This window comes from Lepus europaeus, chromosome 15 (genome assembly GCF_033115175.1).
Source record: "Lepus europaeus isolate LE1 chromosome 15, mLepTim1.pri, whole genome shotgun sequence".
In the NCBI taxonomy this organism is placed as follows: Eukaryota; Metazoa; Chordata; class Mammalia; order Lagomorpha; family Leporidae; genus Lepus; species Lepus europaeus.
The window spans coordinates 78,843,744-78,857,697 of NC_084841.1; the positions used below are offsets into that span (position 1 = coordinate 78,843,744).

Below are 13,954 nucleotides of genomic sequence, written 5' to 3' on the forward strand. Positions count from 1 at the left end.
ATGTGGGATCTGTCCTTACTAGGTTGTCCAAGGTGAAGTAATGATATAGCTAGTACTGAAACAGTATTTTTACACTTTGTGGTTATGTGTGGATGCAAACTGATGAAATCTTTACTTAGTATATACTGAAGCGATCTTCTGTATATAAAGATAATTGAAAATGAAAAAAAAAAAAAAAACCTTGGTGTTAAATTGGAAATTACATAGAAAAGTAATCAATCTTTTTTAAAAAATATCAGGCAGGATCTCTGTCATTAATGTGATGTACACTGTTATTTAATACTATAACTAGTACTCCAACAGTATTTTTTCACTTTGTGTTGCTATGTGAGGGCAAACTGTTGAAATCTTTATATATACTAAACTGATTTTCTGTATATAAAGAGAATTGAAACTGAATCTTGATGGGAATGGAAGGGGAAAGCAAGTGGGAAAGGGGAGGGTTGCGGGTGGGGGGGAAGTTGTGGGGGGGGAAGCTTTTGTAATCCATAAGCTGTGCTTTGGAAATTTATATTCATTAAATAAAAAAAAAATTACAAGGTCTTTGTAAATACTTCCTGACTTCTTAATATTCCATTGTCTGAAGTTTTCCATAATTTATATAGTCACTCACCTGTCAGTGGATAATGTCCATTTCTGATTTGCAGAGTCATCAGGAGTATTTTATCTCTGCCTTCTATACACTACCTATCGAGAGAACCATTGCTGCACTGCATCTATACTTGATTTTTGTTTTAACACAAAAGAATTTCTTATTCAAGTAAATAGATATTATATATTTTTATATTGCCTTTTTTCTGCCATAAAATTTGAACTCTCTGTTTTCACCTATGAATTAAAATGCATAGTGTCTCTGTTATGTTCATACCATATGAATTTTTATAATTTTGTCTATTGTACCCAACCAGGTAACCTTTATAATCATTTCAGGACCTGTGACATTATGAGATTGAATCATTGGCTACTTCCTACCAAAATTTTTTTCTTTTCTTTTTTTTTTATAGCATAGAACATTGTATTAAGGAAATACAGTCTGAAGTTCACAAACAGTGTCCAGATGTGCAGCTACAAACAACAACGGACTACTTGGAATGGCTAACTCACTATAATTATGATACTTCTAAGTCACCTTCTATTCCCCATGGAGATGTGATCAAATTCCTCAGAACAGTGGTAAAAAACTCTTTTGTTTTTTAATGGTGTGGGGTGGGTAAACAGGGGATACAGTTCATTCATTTCCACATGTTAGTATTTATTGTAGTTACCGTATCCTGTCATATCTAGGAGTCTGTGGAATAGAATTCAGCGAGCTATTTGTTTTTATATTTTGCTATAATTTTTGTCAATAAACTGATATTTTATGTGAATTATAACTCCTGGATAGTTTGTGGTATGGCATATCAATATCACAACTCTATCAGTATCTACCTTAACAGTCTACCAGAGAATTTCATATGCATTATATTTTGTGTTTGTTTACCTTTCTAGTCTTCTCTCTGCAGTATTTTTTTTTTTTTTAATTTTTTTACAGGCAGAGTGGACAGTGAGAGAGAGAGACAGAGAGAAAGGTCTTCCTTTTTGCCGTTGGTTCACCCTCCAATGGCTGCCGCGGCCGGCGCGCTGTGGCCGGCGCACTGTGCTGATCCGAAGCCAGGAGCCAGGTGCTTCTCCTGGTCTCCCATTTGGGTGCAGGGCCCAAGCACTTGGGCCATCCTCCACTGCCTTCCCGGGCCATAGCAGAGAGCTGGCCTGGAAGAGGGGCAACCGGGATAGAATTCGGCACCCTGACCGGGATGAGAACCTGGTGTGCCGGCAATTAGCCTATTGAAATGCGGCGCTGGCCCTCTCTGCAGTATTAAGTACAATGTGAGCCCCATCATTTGTCTTTATTCAGCTGCCTTTTCTCTCGTCCCCTGCATTCATGTCCTGCAATCATACTCAGTTCTCTTTTGTCATGGAATGATTTATACAAGAAAACTATTAATGAGAATTATTACATTGGTAACTCTTTGATATATGTTAGAGAAGTTTTCATAACATTCAACAAGAACAGTTATTTCCTTGCACCTATATCTGCAAGGGTGGCTGGCTTGCAAAAACAGATTCCCAGAGAAATAGCACAGTTGTTAGAAAGCAGTGTTTCTGTAGCTATGGTTTTAATTTAATTTGGGGGGGGAGCACTGTTTTTGTCTAAACATCAAACATTGACTAGGGCAGATGTGGAAAATATCTTGAGGTTGTAGATGGCTTAGGATGACAGAATCAGATGAAAATAGTTTTTGGCTGCTGTTATTATTACAGATGTCTCTTTAATGTTTATAAAGTAATAAGAGGAAGAGAAAGGAAGACTCTCTGCCCTGAAGCCTTAATCTTTTAAGAAAATCCTCTCACCCATTATCTCCTGAAGGTGGAGTCTTGAAGAATAAAGATGGATATAGTTATTCCTTTAATTTCTATTAAGAGCCATGTGTATTGAATTTCATTAATATTGATGTAATAATGCCTTCTCATTTAATTAAAAGCAAAAGCTTTTAATTATCTTTTAATCTGTCACACATAAGTCATTCTCTATTCACTGCAGGGCAAAGGCCGCCTTAGTTTTGCTCAAATTCATTAGACTTATAGGCTTGTTCCAGACCTAGGTTTTTTTACATAATTGATCATGTTATTTCGAGGAAGGAACCACATTATTAAAACAGATACAGATTAAAATAACCTTATTATCAAGTTTCTACATGCTAAAAGTGTCAATCTTGATGGCATTTTTCAAACATCTATCTTTTTCCGTAGAAAATTTGTGCTAATTATCTAGCTATTTAAATAAGCAACAGAATCCTCCTTGTGGCAGTTATGCTGAAGTTATTTGCAAAATGTAAACAGTCATACTAAACACACCTTTTAAACCTCTGTAATCTATTATTCTTTGTTTGATTAAACATTTATGGTTATTGACTGACTTAAAGAAACCCAGCACTGAGGCGCTTATTTGATTCATTTGCCTTATAGGATTTGCCATAATGCTGACGTGTCCTGGACTCTGGTGTCTAAGGACATTTCTTTTCCAGAAATTTCAAAAGAACTGAATCAGGGGATAGAAGAGAGAAAGCAGCTGCAGGAAGGCCACATGCACTTTGAATGGTGGAAGGAATGTGGTCGAAGGGAGTGAAGCAGGGATCTATTCTGGGTTCTGTGCCACTGGATGTGGCGTTTGAAAAGTGACTTCAGCATGCTTCTGTTTTTATCTGTAAGCTGGTTTTCAAACAGCTATGCCATGTGATTCTTACTGTGAAGAAACCTGAGAATGAATGGGAAAATGCTATCAAACGTACAAATATTTGTATAAGTATTTATTAGAGATAGAACATTAAATTAGACATTGTGATGTGTAGAATGACCTGGAGCAGATTCTAGGAACTTGTCTAGAAATTGTTCATAATTCTGAATCACAGTTAATGCCTATGGTATCTTTGTCAGTAAGAAATCTCAAAGCCAGCCGAATTCTGTATTACTTGGGCCTTGCTTCCGTTTTTCTTGTAATCGGGTTGTTTCTACTTAAAGTGATTCCAACATCAGTGGAAAGAGATGTAATTAGGAAAGTCAGCATGTAAGCAGAACAACGTATTGTGTAGTTCAGAGTTCAAGAAGAAAGCAATTTTTTTTGTTCCTTTACTATTAGTAATTTGACTCACCATTGTTTTCTGTCTGCAAAGAGTACAAAGAAATAATTTTGTATCTTTTGGGGAGTGCATGGAGAGTGTGGTTATCCCATTTTGAGTTAGTTATTTCTTTGGAGGGCACTGAAATATTCTCAGATTAATTTTTAAAGTAAAGTCTTTCCTAAAGTGGTTCTCAAAAAGAAATTTAAATGAAAGTTGAAATCTTTCAATGTATTAAGTTTTATTTCTCAGGATGGTAACTATTAGTAACCCCTAGGCACATACTATATTTAAATATATCTCCATTCTGTTCTCAGAGGATTTTAAAGCATTGTGTGTTCATTTGGGGATCTATAATGATAAGTATACTCATTCAGGCATGAAAATTGTCTACCAGGAATTAATTAGGAACATTTTCTTGAATATTTTTGTCAGATTACTATGTTTCAATCAATGTTTTACTGTGGAGTTTTATTTAGGATTTATGACTGTAGGTTTCATATAGCTCAGGTTATTTCAGGGTAGAGAGCGATGAGGGCTAAAAGCTATGTCTAGAAGTCTAACTGGGAAAGATAATCAACTGGGCTTTATAAAATTTAACAGACCATAAAAGCTGACATTCTAAAATGTCTGAATTGATTTATTTCAAATGCACCACAAACAACAAAAAAAGTCTCATGAAGAATATCAGAGTATTGATTCTAAAGTGAAATAAATTATTCTCAAATTTTCTACTACCATAGAATTTTTTTTCCTATTACACATAGAGCTAATCACATTTCCAATATTATTGTTTGTTTTTATTAGCAAGATTTGTTGAATGATGAACAAAACCAGGAAGATATGATCCTGGATTTGCTGTGGGACCTTTCCTGCCAGAGCAATGCCGCATTCCCATCGAGCATGAGTGGAACATCTTTCCATTTCCTCTCTAGGACTTCTCTTCATTCTGTGGAAGACCATTTGCCTGTGGATGTAAAGTCCCTATGGGATGATATAAGACTGCGTCTTCGGCGCTTCTTAGTGAGCAGATTGCAAAGCCATAACGAAATAAATAATTCACAGCAAAAAATCTCATTGAAAAATCAGTGCATACAACAACTCTTGTTTCTTTATCCAGAAACGGAAGTTATAATCAAGTACCAAAGCATACAGAATAAACTGTCAACTAACCTTCTGCAGAATTGCATTCCTCCTTACAGCAGAGATTCAAATTTAGATGTAATAGCTTGTGGCTACCAAAGTACAATGCTTAAGTTATACTTAATGATAAAAGAGGATTTTAATATACTATGTGAAATTTTAGCTCCATTCTCAACAGTGAAATTCATTAAAGAAACTTACCTGGATACTGTAACAGAAGAAATGGCAAAATTTCTTGAAAATTTTCGTGAGCTGCGGTTCAAAGAAAGTGCTGTCCATGGGGTTAAAACAAGCAAGAGCTCCAGCAAGCATAGAGGAGCAGTGCATGCCTTGGGTTAGTGACGTTTAAAATTTGTTTGGTTTAACTTAAGCCTTTTGATAACTTTAGTTTTATAGGATTTTTCTATTTGGCTAAATCTGATTGCAAACTTGAAGATTAATAAGAAAATAGATGTAGTAAAAATGTGCAGTATTACATTTCTCTTATGCATTCCTTTATATGTAAGTACAGTCACAGAATTTTTTTCCTTTTAAATTGTTAAAGATATTGGAAATATAAGCCAAGCATATTGTAAATAAGAGTTTCATTTCTTTTAATTTCCTATAGACATATAGATTATAGATTATATATAGATTACATATATAGATATGTCCATATCCAGTTATATAGAAAAGTATAATTTTTAATCCATTGTACCTAATGAAACTCAAGCATTATTGGGTAAGAATTGTTGAAAATTGCTGAAATTTGCATTATTTACAATTAGAAGTTTGAAAACTATAATAGTTGAGTCAAGTAGTTCTCATAAGGAACAGTTATAAAGTACTAATTAAAAAAATTTAGATTGTAATTAATGAAGAAGGTATAGCATTTTAAACATAATTTATAAGTTCTTCTAATATTTTTCTCCAAGAATGCATATAAATAAAAGGTGATTTAAAATTTTCTGATTATACTCAGAAGAAAAAAGAAACAAACTACTATGATAAAACATTTATCATTGTCATCATTTTAATTCTCTACCAGTGTAGAAAAATGAAAGTAAAAATAAGATTATTTTTAAAATTGTCATGAATCTCACTTTTATATAAAACTCTAAGGTATTATTTCTAAATAGGTTCATAAACTATATTGTGTGTTTAAAAATTATCATTTGGTGAATTATTATGAATCTCTGAATTACATAATTTACAGAATTTTAGAGCTCACTGTTTTTTAACTTATCTTCATTAGCAAAATGAAAGAAGGACAAATTAATGTGATATATGAATTTTCAATAATTTAATATTATCCCTTAAACTTTTTTGTTTTCCTCTAGAAGCTGAATCACATTACACAACAGATATACATCAGCCAAGTCTGGGTTATGGCACAATACAGAGGCTGTTATTTTAGGGATGTTAAAATTTTGCTCAAAGCAAATAGGCTTGCATTTTAATTGTTAATACATAAATTTTTAAGTGTTATTCATGAGGGTATTTGCTTTCTAAAATTTTACTATTCTCTAAAAATTTTCCTGTTTATTTGTGTTTTCAATATGAAGGTTTTATATGTGCTAAGTATGGTTTATGACAGGGGAAAAGACCCTCATGGTTGAAAATATGTGTGAGTAGCTATGAGTTCTTTAAATCTGGTATCGAGGTGTTTTCCCATTAATGAGAGAAGACTGTGTGTCCACTTTAACACCAGAATTTGAAATGTTTTCCATTTCATAGTGCACTAATTTTCTCAAGCTGTTGTATTTGAACTTCGGTATAAACCACTTGTTAAATGCGTGCTTTCCATATGCCAGGTACTGCGTATGTGCTGTCCTAAGACTAGCCCATTCCTATCCCAATTTCATGAACAAGGAAAGAAGGTTGGAAACATTAACTTGCTCCGGATCATGTTGTACACAGTCAAGATTCCTGCTCAGAATCAGGATTCACATGCAGGCCATTATGTCTCCAAGACCCAGATTCCCACGCTACAGGACCTTGTCCTGCAGTGCAGAGTTAAAAGCTTTGTCACCCATAAAAGATTTCAAAAGCACTGCTCAAGTGTGCTGTCTGAAAATAAATTTGTTTCAGCTTTGGCTACTTCCTATAGCAAGGCATTCACCAAATACAATTTTTAGGACACAGTAATTGGTGCTGCTGTTGCTGAGAGCTGCAGAACTAACTCATGTTTTTCACTACTATTTGACCCAATAACCAAACTTTATTTATTAAGCAGATGGGAGTGTGGCTTTGAGATGAGCAACGGTAGTTGTTATTTCTTGAATAAAATCTAGATTATCTTGAATGATCTGTACATTATATTTTCTCTAATATATACCTATGATGGTAATTCAGAAAGTTTGTGGAAAATGAAATTAAAACAAGTTTAGTTTTGTGCAAAAAATTTAAGGTCCTTATGTAGTTTAGTCATAATACACATTGTCCACATACTTTTTGAAAGTACTCCCAATTATTTTTATGCCCATAGAATCTTTGATATTTTACCTGAAACTGTAGAAAAGATGTTTTTAACAATAACTAACATTTATTAATTCAGATATTGATGTGCAGCATTTCATTTAACTCTTCTAACCACTCAACAAGGTAGGTACCTTCAGTTTGAAAATAGCGCATCTCATTTAAAGTGTGAGCCCTCTATACTTCCTCAACTTTTGTGTAATAATTGTTTTACTTTCTCGTTTTAAGACTATCTTATCCCAATTGAAAAATATTTTTGCATATAATTTCTATTTAGTGATGTATTATGTGGAGTCATCAACAAGTTCATGAAAAATGTATCTTGTGAAAAAACTATGCATGGTTTTCATTTTACACCAAAGTGAACTTATATTTTAGTTCTATTTTTCCACAGACTTCTTGAAATACCCTAATATATTTTAAGCAGGCTTTGCATGTATACTATACTGTTAGTGAGCTATCTGTTTATGTATATGTTATATGTATAACTAAGTTTGGACCTATGGAATCTTTAATTGCCTCTGATTTTTTACTTGGATTGAGGATTGATTATTCTTCCCTAAATGGTTTATAAATCTATCTACCTATCCATTTTACTGGAGAATAAAAAAAAAAGCCTGATAACTACTTACTATTATTTACAAGACTTTACATATGTGAGTCCATTTAATCTTCTGAACAGTCCTTCACATTATTTATACTTTATATATGAGAAAGCTGAAACTCAGAGAGATGAGTTATTCCTAAGGCCACACAGCTAATAAACAGAAGAGGGATTCTCTATTTGCAATTATTTGATATTTTATCTTGATATACCAATAAATCCCATGTCAAAAACCATGCTAGACACTCTGATAATTTAAAATTTGTCTATTGGGTCTGGCATTGTGGTATTGTAGGTAAAGCTGCTGCCTGTGGCGCCGGCATCCCATACGGGCACAGGTTCGAGTACCGGCTGTTCCACTTCCTGTCCAGCTCCCTGCTAATATGCCTGGGAAATCAGCAGATGATGACCCAAGTACTTGGGCCCCTGTACCACATGGGAAATCTGGACGAAACTCCTGGCTCCTGGCCCAGCTCCAGCTGTTATGGCCATCTGGGGAATGAACAGCAGATGGAAGATCTAGCTCTTTGTCTCTCCTCTCTCTCTCTCTCTCTGTAACTCTGCCATTCAAATAAATACATAAATCTTTAAAAATAATTGTCTACCAGGTAAAGCATTTGGCTTAGTTGTTAAGATGCCTGTATCCCACTGCAGAATACCTCGGCTTGATACCCACACCTGGCTCTGATACCCACACCTGGCTCCCTATTCCAGCTTCCTGCTAATGCAGACCCTGGGAGGCCGTGGGAGATTGACTGCTCAAGTATTGCATATCTTCCACCTATGTGGGAGGCTGTGATGTAGTTTCCTGCTCCCACCTTTGCGTGGCCCATTTCTAGCTCTTGGCAGGTAAACCAACAGAAAATTAAAACAAAAGAATATTAACTACTAAACATTTTCACATTTTCTGATTTTCAGCTTCCTATGTTCTATTCTCAGTGTTTTTGCTTTTCTTTTTTTATTGACACTGATTTGTAACTGACTTCTGATTTATTTGTACTTATTATTAATTCAAAAAATGGAGTAGTTTTTAATCCTATCCTATCCTATCAGCTGGCCCTTCTGCTATTGCTTATATAATACCTCTGGTATTTCTGTTCGTGTGGGCATCCCAGAGTAAATCCTGCCTGCAAGCAATTCAGGCTATCCTGTAACTATATTTAAAATCTAGCCATTTTCCTGTGATAATGGACCATCAGGTACTCAATTTTATTTACAAATAAGCTTACTCCTAGGCTTAAATTCTCCTTTAAATAGTTTTCTCCTTTATATGGTTTTGAGTGTGTAATTTCTTTGAAAGCATATGCTGTTTTAGTATTATAATACATTTGGAAGTATACTGCTCTTCTAATTTGTTATTTGAAGTAAATTATGAACGTTAATGTAAATATTATAGAATATTTGTGATTTGGTGATTTTTCTGGAAGTGAACAATGATTTTTTTTTTAAACATTTATTTATTTGAAAAGCAGAGTGACAGAGAGAAGGACAGAAAGATCTTCCATCCACTGGGTCACTCTCCAAATTCCTGAAACAGCCAGGGCTGAGCCAGGTCAAAGACATGAGCCAGGAACTCCATCCGGGTCTCCTGTGTGTGTGACATGGGCCCAAATACTCAGACCATCTTCCATTGCCTTCCCACGCACATTAGCAGGAAACTGGGTTGGAAGCAGAGGAATTGGGATTCTAACTGGAACTTGATGTGGGATGTGGGCATCCCAAGAGGTGGATTAACTCACTGCACCACAATGCCTGCCCCAGCAATGCTATTTTTACAGATACTCTTAGAAAGTTTGAAGAGTGATTTAAGAACCATAACTTTATCAGTAACTGATTTTGTTCGTCTGTATTGTATTCTTACAGTTTTAAAGTTTTCTTCTAATATTTTTGAGGAAAATTATCTATTATTTCTTAAGGATTTAGGCTGTCAAATTTTGTTCTTTTCTTTTATCTTCTAAGGCTTTGTATTTAAAATAACAACCTTCAAAAATCTAGAATATGGTAATTAGCACTTGGAGTATAACCTGATTGGTCATTATCTTTCATTATCTTCAAAGTCAGATCCGTATTTACACAGTTATGTGTATCATCTTCATTCTAGAAGAACAAATGTCATTCTTTTATTGTAACATTTTTCTATATCTGTATTTTGCTTTTTAAATGGTGTGTCCTGGCTGGTGCCGCGGCTCACTTGACTAATCCTCTGCCTGCGGCGCTGACACCCCGGGTTCTTGTCCCGGTTGCCCCTCTTCCAGGCCAGCTCTCTGCTGTGGCCAGGGAAGGCAGTGGAGGATGGCCCAAGTCCTTGGGCCCTGCACCCACATGGGAGACCAGGAGGAAGTACCTGGCTCCTGGCTTCGGATCGTTGCAGTGCACCGGCCGTAGCGGCCATTTGAGGGGTGAACCAACGGAAAGGAAGACCTTTCTCTCTCTCTCTCTCTCTCTCTCACTGTCTAACTCTGCCTGTCAAAAAAAAATTGTATGTCCTTTGGATTTAAGTAAATGTTACTTTTCTTAATATTTGAAAAAGAGAGGAATGTTTATGTGTAGTAAATTTCAGTTAAATAAATACTCTGTATTTTAATGTAAAAGATGCATTTCAGAGACTTTAATTCTAGGATAAGTCTGATAATTCTTTGTACATCTTATTTTGAAATTTTCTTCAAGTTATTTTAGCTTGAAAAGGAAAAGACTTAAGAGAATATGGCACATGTCTTTGAATATTTGGAAGATTTCTCTTTTTTCCCCCAGAGACCTTTTATTTAAGGAATACAAACTTCATGATTTAAATAATGGAAGGTGTCTAAAACTTTGCACCTTGTAAGCAGTTGTACTGCATGACCTCTAAGTTCCCTTCCCTTTGACAATCTCTGTTTTGTTTAACAAACATTAGAAGTGGGAGAAGGAAGGACAGAGTCTCTCAAAGGATGAAAAGATACTCAGAGTGAAGAAAGCCCTCGCACCTAAGAGAAAGTTGAATTCTTTATTAGGGAAACACATTTAATGGACTTTCTAAAACTTCATGGGAAAATGGAATTAAAAGATGATTTTGGTGCAAAAAGCTTTTGAAATCTAATTGTAGGCTTTTCAAAATATGCGTTTTCGATGAACTTTTTGAAGACCCCTGGTATCCCAGTTGTTGGAAAGTAGGTCAATCAGAAATCACTCTACTCTGTCCTACTCACCAAGTGGCTCTCACCAGCTGGGTGATGATTTTAAGAAACAGAGGAACTGGAATGTAAACTGGTCACTTGGATAAGGGATGTGGACGCCAGCACAGTGATTTAACAGCTGTGCTGAGTGCCTGCCCCACGTTCTTTGTCTTCTTATAAAACATTGATATAGGCTCTTCTGTGGTTACCTTGCTCTGATAGTGATACGTATGCTTCTCCTGATTCATTCGTTTCCCTGCTTTGCAACCTTAGATAAGTCATTTCACCTTTTTAAATCTTTCTCTCTCTTTTTTTCTTTAGAAGATTCATTTATTTATTCTGAGTGACAGAGAAAGATCTTTCATATGCTTTATTCCCCAACTGACTACAATGGTCAGCCTTGGGCCTGGCTGAAGTCAGGAGCCAGGAACTCCATCCAAGTCTCTGAAATGGGTAGCAGGAACTCAAGCACCTGAGCCATCTTCCATCATCACTGTTTCCCAGGCACATAAGCGGGGAACTGGATCCAAAGTGGAGTAACTGGAACTCTGACTTGCCCTCCAGCATGGGCTGTAGGAGTCTTAAGCAGTGACTTAACCCTATTTCACTCTATTTAGTAAAATGAAAGGGTCATATTAGTTAATATCTAAGGACGCTTTTAAATCTAGGCTCTCTGCCTCTCTCTCATCCCACAGCCACAGTGTAGACCTACCATTTGTCATTGGAAACTGCCACCATATTTATTGTCTCTACTGACATCCAGATGTACTAGCTAGTTAGGCACATATGTGTTAGCAGCAAATATAGCAATCTTTTAGATTGTTCTCTGTGCAGGCTTCCTTCTCCCAAGTGACACTTGAAAATAACAGTGAGATAAGAAAAAACCAGAAGTAGAATCTCTCCAGCTTGTGTGAAGCTTTTCCTAATATTTTTTTTTTACTTTTCCTTTGATCTCAAAACCAACTTTGTTTTCAATTTTCTATTTCTGTATTTTATAGGAGTATTTTAAATCAGATAATTGAAAATGAAGATCACAGACAAGAACCGAAAATATAATTATTATTCTGTATTATTGATTGAAAAGAAATCCAAATGCCTTTCTTCTGCTATTTAAATCAGTCAAGGTGGGGATTTAATGATGACTTGTATTATTGCCCAGAGAAGAACCAGCTCACTTCTGTAAGGCTATAGACAATAGACAAGGGAATACTTAAAAATCTTTGGTTACATCAAAATCTCTGTATATTACAAAATGAAAACCTCAAAATTAGACCTCATGAAGCGTGATAGACCGATCTTGTCCTATGGGTGTGTGGGTAAGAAGTTCACAGGTCATTTACAGGGAAACCATTATTCTCCACATGTTAAAATTTTGCAAATAAATTCAGCATAGAAACTCAAACATGATCATTTAAGTTTAGCATCATTGATCATAAAGCCATTTCTCCTGCATGTTCTATTTTGCATGGCATGTTCAGTGATAGAACATTTTAGGATGACCATGCCATCAGTAGATAAGAAGGCTTGTCTTCTCTTTCTCTGGGCATTCACAGTTCAGTCTGATTCCCTTCTTAGTGCACACTCTCCTTAGTAGAGGTGCACAACATGATTCCCTAGATTAAAGGTAAAAATTAGAAGTACATATATTTATTTTTGTCATCCTTTTTAAAGAAGGTGGGATGAGACAAATTCTTAATGGCATTTAAAGTAGTGCTTTCTGTGTTAAAAATCATTCCCAGCCATTGAGTTTTGATGAGGTAAAAATAGCTTAGGGTATACTTCAAATAAGAATGGAATAAAATATGTACCTTGCAATAGGATGATACTCAACATGAACTCAACATTAATTTTTGTTAGTGTTTTCTCATTGATCTCATTCAATTTTTGTTTAATAACTACATATATAATTGTTTGTATAACTGGTACTGTTTTGGGGTGCTTTTTTATTTGCCATGCACCCTGGTAAGTGTTGGATTACCAAAATACTATTTGAGTATTACCTCGTCTCTGAAAAGTTAGGTATTGCCACTGTTTTATAGATCTAGAAGCTGAGATATGGACACATTAAGTAGCTTCCCCAAAGTCCCATTGCTAGGAAGTACCTGAACTTATATTTATGCCCATTTCCAAATTATGGCAGAGCTTCTGCCCTTAACTCCTGTGGCTCACCATCTCTTACTAAATTAAGTAAATTGTAAGACAAAGAACCCTTTTATAATCCAAAGATTAATTCCAATTTTAGCTGCTTTTCACATCCTGATTTTTGTATGTTAGTCTTTCTGGAGTTCTAACAAGTATTTGTTTCTGTACATGTAAAACTAAACAAAATTGAGGATAGAAATTGAGTTCAGTCACATCACTGGATTTCCTATTTTGAATGAAAAAAAATTCCAATACTTTACATATTAATACATAAAAAGGAAAATATTACCATTAATTTTTTACATAATGTTTAAAAAACATTTTATATCTAGAGATGCCAGTAAGCTGGTTACATTTAAGCTTTTTACAGTGTTACGCTAAAAGAATCTGTTACTGAAATAGCTGGGTGGATTACTGCCAGGTTTGAAGGGCTTTTTGCCATTCATTAATTAATAACAATACCATTAGTCAACATTATGTCTGCAAGATGCTTCCCCATTTTTGGTTTGTTTATTTGACTTATCTTTGCTGCACCACCACCACCCAGAAATTAAGACAGTATGCCAATTCTGGTTTCTTGTTTTTGTGAGCGAAAAACAACAGCCCTTTTGGCTGGTTAACAAATCAAGTTAGCAACAGAATTAAGATCAGAAGAGAAGCATCCTTCTCTGGCACCTGAAAGCCTCCTAAGAAAACAAATTAAATGTTTGACACTAGAATTGTTTTGTCTAGATTCTTCCTCCTAAAGGTTGTGTCATCTCTAGGAATGATGTATGTGATTAAAAGCCTTGAGGAAAATT

The 13,954-nt window shown here is 35.2% G+C and overlaps 1 protein-coding gene across 8 annotated transcripts in view; it reads left to right on the plus strand.

Annotated features, from left to right (window-relative positions):
• The window catches only part of KIAA0825 (KIAA0825 ortholog), a 446,494-nt gene that overhangs the window by 78,152 nt on the left and 354,388 nt on the right, over window positions 1-13,954 (plus strand). For 7 of the 8 annotated variants that reach the window (XM_062212408.1, XM_062212401.1, XM_062212406.1 and 4 more), the window contains 2 exons: window positions 1,005-1,173; window positions 4,464-5,133. In XM_062212408.1, coding sequence (XP_062068392.1) covers window positions 1,005-1,173; window positions 4,464-5,133 — 839 coding nt within the window. Of the gene's footprint in view, window positions 1-1,004; window positions 1,174-4,463; window positions 5,139-13,954 lie in introns of those variants that run through there. The other variant, XM_062212409.1, reaches the window with a different exon arrangement.